At 53.1% G+C, this 9,965-nt stretch overlaps 1 protein-coding gene across 1 annotated transcript; it reads left to right on the forward strand.

The window, feature by feature from the left end:
* Positions 1 to 3,328: 3,328 nt before the first annotated feature.
* On the forward strand, positions 3,329 to 7,848 carry Fam43b (family with sequence similarity 43 member B). Its single transcript, XM_052716136.1, has one exon. It carries the CDS (start codon positions 5,874 to 5,876, stop codon positions 6,864 to 6,866), a length of 993 nt encoding a protein of 330 aa, XP_052572096.1. The 5' UTR covers positions 3,329 to 5,873; the 3' UTR covers positions 6,867 to 7,848.
* The last annotated feature ends 2,117 nt before the right edge of the window (positions 7,849 to 9,965 follow it).

Raw genomic sequence — 9,965 nt, forward strand, 5'->3', positions numbered from 1 at the left:
TATGACCAAGGAAGCAAGAGACTAGTGCACGGAAAAGAGAACATCTTGCTGAAGAGGGGCCTGGGGAGATGGCTCAGTCTAGAAAGTGTCTGTTGGACAGCACGAGTTCAAATCCCCAGCATGCAGGGATCAGCTGGGTGTGTGGTCTGCAATTCAGACTCAGTGGGGAGGAAACAAGCAGATCCCAAGCTTACTGACCAGCCAGACTAGCCAATTGGTGAGCTCTAGGCTCAGTGAAAGACCCTGTCTCAAAAGATAAGGTAGAAATGGGGAGTGGAAGACACCCAACTTAACCTCCGGCCTCAAAATACATCTGCACTCGAATATATACACCCATACCACACCACACACACACACGTGTGTGTGTGTGTGTGTGTGTGTGTGTGTGTGTGTGTGTGTGTGTGTGTGTACAACAAAATGCTGAAAGAAAGTAATGATACAAATTAACAAAAAGACATCCTGTATTTATGGGTTGAAGACTCGATACTGTCAAGAGGTCAACACTATCTGGAGTAATCTACAGATTCAATGGGAGCTCTATCAAAATGCCAATGGATGCCAAACAGCAAAAGGAGGACAGTGCAGCAGTGGTGGCACATGCCTTTAATCCCAGCACTCAGGAGGCAGAGGCAGGTGGAGCTCTGTAAATTCGAGGCCAACCTGGGCTACAGAGCAAGTTCCAGGACAGCCAGGGCTGTTGCACAGAGAAATCCTGTTGCAAAACAACAACAACAAAAAACAAAAAAAAAAACAAAAAAAGTTGTCCAACAAGAGAAAAAGCATCACTGCACACACTGGGACTCGGCTTTGAACATTATTTACCTAATAACCATTAAACACTATCTACCAGTACATACAACACAACAAAATGTTCTAACTAGTATAAGACAGGGGCTGAAGAGATAGCTCAGTCTGCAAAATGCTTTCACAGCAACCCCTTGGAGACCTCATTTCCATCCCTAGAACCCACACAAAAGAGCCAGGCACTGTGACAATTGCTCATGATCCAAGCAACGGGGAAGGGAAGGGAAGACAGAGGACCCCTGAGGCTCACTGTCCAGCCAGCCTAGAGTCAGCTCCAACTCAGTCAGAGACCCTGTCTCAAAAATAAACACAAGCCAGGCATGATGGCTTTAATCCCAGAACTTGGGAGACAGAGGCAGGAGGATCACTATGAGTTCCAAGTCAACCCGGTCTAAATACTGAGACCCTGTCTAACTAATTAATGAAAGAGATGGAAAGTTCCTGAAACAGGTTGTCCTCTGGCCTCTACACACATGCACACTCACCTGTGCTGGGACACACACGTGCACACACAAATGAAGAAAAATAGGGAGGTGGTAAGTGATGATCTTTTTTTTTTTTTTCGTTTTTTCAAGACAGGGTTTCTCTGTGTAGCTTTGCGCCTTTACTGGTACTCGCTTTGGAGACCAGACTGGCCTTGAACTCACAGAGATCCACCTGCCTCTGCCTCCGCCTCCCGAGTGCTGGGATTAAAGGCGTGCGCCACCACTGCCTGGCCCGGTAAGTGATGATCTTAAAACAGCAGAGTCAAGTTAGAAACGTTATTTAGAAATGGAAGCCGGGGCTGGAGAGATGGCTCAGTGGTTAATAGCACTGACTGCTCTTCCAAAGGACCTGGGTTCAATTCCCAGCACCCACATGGCAGCTCACCACTGTCCGTAATTCCAGTTCCAGGGGACCCAGCACCCATGGCAAAACACCAATGAACATAAAATAATTTAAAAAAAAAATGGAAGCCGATAGGCATGACTGTACATACCCCTAATACCAGCTTTTAGGCGGCAGGTAGATCTCTGTGAGTTCAAGGCCAGCTAGACCTACAATGAGATGTCCAGGTCAGCCAGGACTACATAGTGAGACCCTGTATTAGTTTGGGTTATTATTACTACGGTGAAACATCATAATCAAAAGCAAGACGGGAAAGAAAGGGTTTGTTTGGTTTACCCTTCTGCATCCATAGCCCATCACTGAAGGCAGCCAGGACAGGAGCTCACACAAGGCAGGAACCTGGAGGAAGGAGCTGATACAGAGACCATGGGGAGAGGGGGGGTCCCCATCCTGCTTAGAGGCTTGGTCCCCACCTCTTGCTCAGACTGCTTTCTTATAGAACCCAGGACCACCTGCCAGAGATCGCACCTCCCAATGGGCTGGGCCCTCCACCATCAATTACTAATTAAGAAAATGCCCTCATTTTAAAATTAATGTATTTAAAATAAAGTACAGAGGAAAAGTATGTATATAATATACCAGGCTTTGTTTTGAATGGAATCTTTTCCCCCAATCCTTAATGTAAAGATTTTGGCCAGGCGGTGGTGGCGCACGCCTTTAGTCCTAGCACTTGGGAGGCAGAGGCGGGCAGATCTTTGTGAGTTCAAGGCCAGCCTGGTCTACAGAGCGAGATCCAGGACAGCACCAAAGCTACACAGAGAAACCCTGTCTCAAAAAAAAAAGATTTTGTGCTATAACTTTTAAAGCCATACAAATAAGAGTGCTAAACTGTGGACTTAAAAGTAGGTGTGTAAATAGTTTTAATCAGTATTACTTGAAAAATGAAAGTATAACAACCACAAAAAAAAAAAGAAAGAAAATGCCCTACAGACTTGCCTGCAGCCTGATCTCATGGAGGCATTTTCTCAGCTGAGGCTCCCTCCTCTCCAATGACTCCAGCTGTGTCAAGCTGACATTAAACTAGCCAGCACAGACAGGAAGCTTGGGGCTGGGCTGGGAAGATGGCTTAATGAGTAAGGATGTTTGCTGCAGGAGCATGGGGTCTGAGTTCAGATCTCAGAACCCATGTTTAAAAAAAAAAGAGAGAGAGAGAGCTGGGCATGGCTGAGTGGGCATCTATAAATCTACATGTTGTGGTGGGCAGAGACAGAGGATCGCTGGGCCTTCTGCTGCCCACCCAGCTCTGGGTTCCATGAGAGACCCTGCCTCAAAGAAATAAGGTGGAAGGTGATAGAGCAGGACACCTAATGTCTCCCTCTGACTTCTCCCTCCCGTGTGTGTGTGTGTGTGTGTGTGTGTGTGTGTGCGCGCGCGCATGCGCGTGTGCAAGAAATATGGATATGCATAAAAAATGACAAGTGAAATGTGTGAAAATAGCTGTCTTTGGAATTGTGACTAAGGGTAGGTTGAGAGATTTATTATTATTATTATTATTATTATTATTATTATTATTATTATGCCACATATATGCCAACAGTTTGACTTTTAAAAGAAATATAGGAATATACAAATACACACACACACACAAGGAATAAAAACTAAGCTGAACAGGGCTGACTGCACACCTGTCTGTGAAGCAGTGGTGACTAGCCCTGGGAGCTCTTCCCTGAAACAGAAGCTTCTGGAAGCCCCAAGCTCTGCTTTCATCAATGGTCTTTCCTTGTATGTGAATGGACGTGAGGCTTCGTCTGAGGCAGCTGACTCTTCCAAAACCATGAGCTTAGAGGGAGAACTGCAGAACATTCAAGATCATTGAGCACTGTAAAGGGTCTAAGGAGGAGGCTGGGGAGACAGGGACCTAGTAGGGAGAATCCAGGCATTGTACGGGGTCAAGGAGGAGGCTGGGGAGACAGGGACCTAGTAGGGAGAATCCAGGCATTGTACGGGGTCAAGGAGGAACCTGGGGAGACAGGGACCTAGTAGGGAGAATCCGGGCATTGTAAGGGATCAAGGAGGAGCCTAGAGAGACAGGGAACTGAGTAGGGAGAATCCAGGCATTGTACGGGGTCAAGGAGGAGCCTAGGGAGACAGGGAACTGAGTAGGGAGAATCCAGGCATTGTAAGGGGTCTAAAGAAGTGTCTGGGAGGACAGGAATGGAGTAGGGAGACCCAAGAGGCTCGATGAGTTGCTATCCATGTTCGCAGGATTAGCAAATATTAATAGAATAATTGCCAATGCCAAATGTTACTTGGGGATGGAAAGATGGCTCAGTGGTTAAGAGCACATACTGCTCTTGCAGAAGACCCAGACTTAGTTCCCAGCTCCGACCTTGGGTCACTTAGAATCACCTGTAACTCAAGCTTCCATGGGAATCTGAGGTCCTCCTCAGGCCTCCAAGAGCACTGCATCCAAGACACATACCCACAGGTGAATACACATACTTAAAATCTTCTTTATTTTTTTCAGTATTGCATTTGCTGTGTTTTCATATGGTTCCAGATGGACACATCCTAGATTATATTTTAAAGGTGGTGGGAACAGAAGCCACACCCCCAGCATTAAGAAAGGTGAGGCAGACTGAGAATGGAATGGGGGCTCTCCAGGTGCAGCCTGTCTTAAATTCTCTGGTAGGAGGAGCTGCCAGGCAAAAGGCAAGGATAATTGGGGTATAGGAAGCCTAAAGGCAATGGGCTCTTGGACTCACGTGAGAGCCCTCCAGGAATTCTGGGAGCCTGAGGAACTTAACAAACTCAGAAAAAGGGAATACCTGTCTTGCCGAGTTGGGCTGTTTTCCAGTACTCTAGACCACCTCCCTAGTAAGAACCAGTCACTCACTCCCCAGGGGATGGAGCTGAGTGCTTAGATCCTTTGCAGCAGAGGGACAAAGGTTGTAGGGAAGGGCCGGCTCTGGGGTCACTGGGGTCTGAAGGGACCCGTCGTCCCTTCTCCTTCCAGCCTTGTGACCCTGGACTGCCTGTCTGGAGGATTTGAAGAGATAGTGAGTGCTGAACACCTGGGACCTCAGAAGGCATCTCTGCAGATAGGGCATTCATTATCTGTTTAATCTTCAGAGAGCCCGAGGCTGCACTTTGACCAAGGGAAGAGCTTTTCTGCTGCAATTCCCACAGACTCAGATCTGCCCTGGAAACCCCTCCCCACCACTGAAAATCCTCTCCTCGCTTCTGTCCTGACCACTAGCCGCTGGTGTTGCGGTATGACCAGTCCCTCAGCTCAGGGGAAGCGGCCTGGCCCACGACCTTGGAGGAACCTGGGAGAAAGCTTCACCAAACGACAGTACTTTTCCACTGCACTGCGCGGCCACCTCAGCAGGCTTTGTGCTGTGCAGAGAAGAGGCAAAGGGCACCAGGCCGGCCCCAGAAGGAACCCACCCCAAATCTCCGCTCTCAGAGATGGGAGTAGTAGGGTCGCTCTGTGGGTGAGGGGCAGCAGGCAGGAATCCTAGAAAGAGGAGGGGCTCTCCCTGGGAGCCCGGAGCCCACGAGTGAGGCTGGTGAAATTTGCATCCGTAAATCCCTCCGCAATGTTTTGGGGGATTCCCACTCCGTAGCCACCCCTCTACTTTCCATCCTTCCAAAGATAAAGCTTAAAACAGTTCCAGCCCGCCCGTGCTGGGTCTTGGGAAGCTCGAGTCTGCGTGCGTGGGGGGAAGGGGGAAGAAAGGGAGGGGACAAGAGAGCTAGCGGTCCCGCCCGGTGATGTAGGCAGCTCAGGGAGGTGGAGCCGCGACGCCTGAAGGAGTTCCCACCGCAGCCGTGCTCTAGGTCTACCTCATCCACCACCAGTCCCTGCTCCAGAGACGTCCCTGCCGCCGCCCGATGGGCGGTAGGGACCGTGGCAACCCCCCCACCCCCATATTCGGACCTGGGGGACATCCTTTGCTCCAGACCCCTGTCCCTTCTTGCTTCCCAGACGGCTGGAGTCATTCCTTGGGGAAGCTGTTTCGGGCCAATCAGCCGCCGCACGGGCATCTCGGCGGCCAGCCGGGCTGGGCACCGGGCATCTATGAAGCCAGCCCTGCCGGACACTGGACATCACGCAACGACTGTCTCTGGCCTCCACCCAGCTTGTCGCGAGTCCTGGGCGGTGGGCTTCTGAGCTCCTTTGGCCTCCCCAGGACGCGGGTGAGCTCCCCGCGCTCCCAGCCCTTGGGACCGCCGCGATGCTGCCCTGGAGACGGAACAAATTTGTGCTGGTGGAGGACGAGGCTAAGCGCAAGGCGAAGAGCCTGAGCCCCGGGCTCACCTACACGTCGCTGCTCTCCAGCTTCCTGCGCTCCTGCCCGGATCTGCTACCGGACTGGCCCCTGGAGCGTCTGGGCCGCGTGTTCCGCAGCCGGCGCCAGAAAGTGGAGCTTAACAAGGAGGACCCCACCTACACCGTGTGGTACCTGGGCAACGCCGTCACCCTGCACGCCAAGGGCGACGGCTGCACCGACGACGCCGTGGGCAGGATCTGGGCGCGCTGCGGGCCGGGAGGGGGCACGAAGATGAAACTGACGCTGGGCCCGCACGGCATCCGCATGCAGCCGAGCGAGCGCAGTACCGGGGGTTCGGGGGGTCGCAGGCCGACGCACGCCTACCTGCTGCCGCGCATCACCTACTGCGCGGCGGACGGGCGCCACCCGCGGGTCTTCGCCTGGGTCTACCGCCACCAGGCGCGCCACAAGGCCGTGGTGCTGCGCTGCCACGCCGTGCTGCTGGCGCGGGCTCACAAGGCGCGCTCCCTGGCTCGGCTGCTCCGCCAGACCGCGCTGGCGGCCTTCAGCGACTTCAAGCGGCTGCAGCGGCAGAGCGACGCGCGCCACGTGCGCCAGCAGCACCTCCGCGCGGGGGGCGCTGCCGCCTCGGTACCCCGCGCCCCACTGCGCCGCCTGCTCAACGCCAAGTGCGCCTACCGGCCTCCACCCGGCGAGCGCAGCCGCGGGGCTCCGCGGCTCAGCAGCATCCAGGAGGAGGACGAGGAGGAGGATGCGGAGGAGGAGGACTCCCGGGACAGCGAGGGAGGAGCCCTGCAGCGCGAGCGGCCGGAGGTGCTCAGCCTGGCCCGGGAGCTGAGGACGTGCAGCCTGCGGGGCGCCCCGGCGCCTCCGCCGCCCGCGCAGCCCCGCCGCTGGAAGGCAGGCTCCAGGGAGCGGGCGGCCCAGGCTCGCTGAGAGCGCAGGGCTAGGACTCGGGCCCTAGACCCGGCCCAGCAGACTGACCAGGACTCTTAACCCGGCCCTGCCCGCTTCCGCCCCCCTGGTCCCATGGCCTGCCGCCCTTGCGGTCTCCGTAGTGGTCACCTTGCTCCTCATCCTAGCTCAGGGTGAAGCCGGATATGCCCTTGATTATTAGGGGTGGAGAGGAGTCCACTTCTCTCCACACTGGGAGTTTCCCTGGTCCTCCACTGTGGAATTGTCCCCACGCTTTATGCCAGGTCTCCCCACAGACCAACTTGTTCTCTTCCAAAACAGCCTCTCAGGAGAAGGGGAAACGTTTGCGGGAACCCTGGAGGGTGGGTTTTGAACCCAGGACCCCGTCTAGGGTAGGAGTAATGGTCCTGCCCTTGGTCTCTTATTCCCTGTGATAAGAACACCCTGGGGAGATTTCAGATAAGGAAGAGAATGGAGTGAGTGGGGAGAATTGAGGAGAGCCCCACCGAGGACTCCCACCTGGGACCATACACACAGGGAGGGATTCTTGGTCATACTCTTTATTTACCCTTTGGAAGGCTCCTGACACTTCACTGCTCTGCCTGTGAAAGGGACTGGGATGGTCCTGTCTACGTGCAAAGGACAGAGTGGGACAGTCGACCGGCCCTACACTAGGCAGCTATCCAAGCCTCTGCCTTGGCATTCCTACAGGGCTTCACTCATCCCCTCTCTTGCAGACAGATAACTGGTCTACCTAGGTACCCTGCATCCTGGACCAAGATGGAACCTCCGAAGGAGGTAAGGACACATGCCCCAAACAAGCCAAGGCTTTCAGGCCAAGCAGGTCCTGATCACAGCTGTACTTCCATGCAGGATGAGGGCGGGAGAGGTGTGAACACAGAGGGGAAGGGAGTCCCTGCCCGGGTATCTCCACAAGGCCATCAAAACCCAAAGATCTATGTCATCTACTGATCGATGTAAATAAAGTGGATATGCTTTTGCAGCTCTGTCACCCCTCCCATGTTGTGTTTGCCAAGCCTGCGGCGGGGAGACTGTCATCACGAACCCCAAGGACAGAAGGGCCCAAAAAATAGCCCTCTTTAGCGTCTGCAGCCACCTCCCATGATCCCCCGGGTTGGGGATCGCTGCCTGGAAGCTGTTCCCGGAATGTCAGGAGAGGAGGCAGTAACATATGCTTTGTCTGAAAACTGCACTAGCCAAGTCCCAGAGGAGCAGCCCCTGTCTATCCGTCTGTCTGTCTCTGCCTCCCACGATGTCTGTACACCAAGGCATTCAGATGCAAGTCTCTCTCGGGTATTTGACAGTTAGGTTGTGTGTGTGTGTGTGTGTGTGTGTGTGTGTGTGTGTGTGTGTGTGTGTGTGTGTGTGCTGAGTTAAGGGGCTTCTCTTTAGCCGTGTTAAGTGTCGTAGCCTGTGGTATAGACCATGGCCCCACCAGGTGGTTCAGAGACGAGAGGAGAGCAGAGGGTAGGAGAGGAGGATGAGCCGCCCAATTTCCTTTGAAAGACTGGAGAAATGTGCCCAGCCCCTGCGACAGTGAGGCTTGAGCCATGATAGCTTCAGCCCTGGGCTGAGCTGGGCACTGATCCCAGAGCTGCTGAGAGCCTACACAAGTAGCCTGGACTGTGGCTGGTGTTCAAAATGACTCTTTCCCAGAGCTCCTGGAACAGAGGGTACAGCGGCCACCGCACTATGGCTGAACCCTTATAGGGTCAAAGGTCTGCTAGAGAAAGCCAGAGCTGGCTCTTCCCATCAGGCTGACAATGACCAACGAGGCAAAGATGTCCCATCTATTGCTTCTCTTGTATAACTAGTCAAGGCTTCTGCTGGTGTTTTTCCCATGTAGACAGAAGAGGTGACATGTTACCCCTGGAGAGGACTGTGGGCTTCAGGGGAAGCTCTGGAGTTGGTTAAGACAGCCTCATCAAATAACAAGGTCACAAACATGCCCTTTTGAACCCAAATGGTACAGCAGATATTCCTAAATGTGTCCCACCCATGGGTACTAGGGCTAGGTGCTGTGGCCCTGAAATTGGGATATTCTCACTCAAAGCACTTAGAATTAAAGGAGCAGACACTGGATGATAATTTACAGGCTTGCTCCCAGCCTCTGGCTCCCTTTCCCACTCTTCTCCTCTGGCAACCTCCCAACACCAAAGGCATACACACACACACACTTGTACAGCATCCCTCTTCCCTCACTCAAGCAGTGCTTTCCAGACCTGGAATGAAAAGGCCTGGGAGTGGTTTTCCTCGCTACACCTCCATTTCCAATATGTGTAGTGGAAGGAGGATTTGACCAACGTCTCTCCTCCACTAGTAAAGGATGAGGTAGGACACCACAGGCGAGTTAGCATGTCTCCAGCTGCCACCTGGCCAGGATCAGGCATTTGGGGCTGCCCCAGAACCCTGGCAGCCCTGCTATCCAGAGAGGGGTTGTGTCCTGAAAAGCACACCCACGTCTCTGATCTTAGGCACCAGCAGTCCAGCAGCCTGATGCCCTCGTATCTTTTGTAAATCAGGAGTAGGTTAAACCAGCCTAGAACTCACTAGGTACCCTAAACTCACTTAGAACTGACAGCAGATCTTCATGCCTCAGCCTCCTAAATGCCTGGATTATATGGTGGTGCACACCTTTTAATTCCAGCATTCAAGGAGGAAGAGCCAGCAGAACTTGGTGAGTTCAAGGGCAGCCTGGTCTACATAGCAAGCTCCAAGCTAGCCAAGGCAACATGAGACCCTGTCTCAAAAACAAACAGTGGCCAGGTGGTGGTGGCACACGCCTTTAATCCCAGCACTCGGGAGGCAGAGGCAGGCAGATCTCTGTGAGTTTGAGGCCAGCCTGGGCTACAGAGTGAGTTCCAGGAAAGGTGCCAAAGCTACACAGAGAAACCCTGTCTCGAAAAACAAAGAACAGTGTAAGCCACCACACCTGCTGGACTGTTTATTTATTTTTTATTTTATGTGCATTAGTGTTTTGCCATGGGAAGTTTCTCCTGAAACTAGAGTTACAGACAGTTACACACATGAGCTGCCATGTGTGTGTTGGGAATTGAATCTGGGTCCTGTGGAAGATCAGTCAGTGCTCTTAACAGATGA

The sequence above is a fragment of the Peromyscus californicus genome, unplaced genomic scaffold, assembly GCF_007827085.1.
Source record: "Peromyscus californicus insignis strain IS unplaced genomic scaffold, ASM782708v3 Scaffold_5__1_contigs__length_169319896, whole genome shotgun sequence".
Classification (NCBI taxonomy): domain Eukaryota; kingdom Metazoa; phylum Chordata; class Mammalia; order Rodentia; family Cricetidae; genus Peromyscus; species Peromyscus californicus.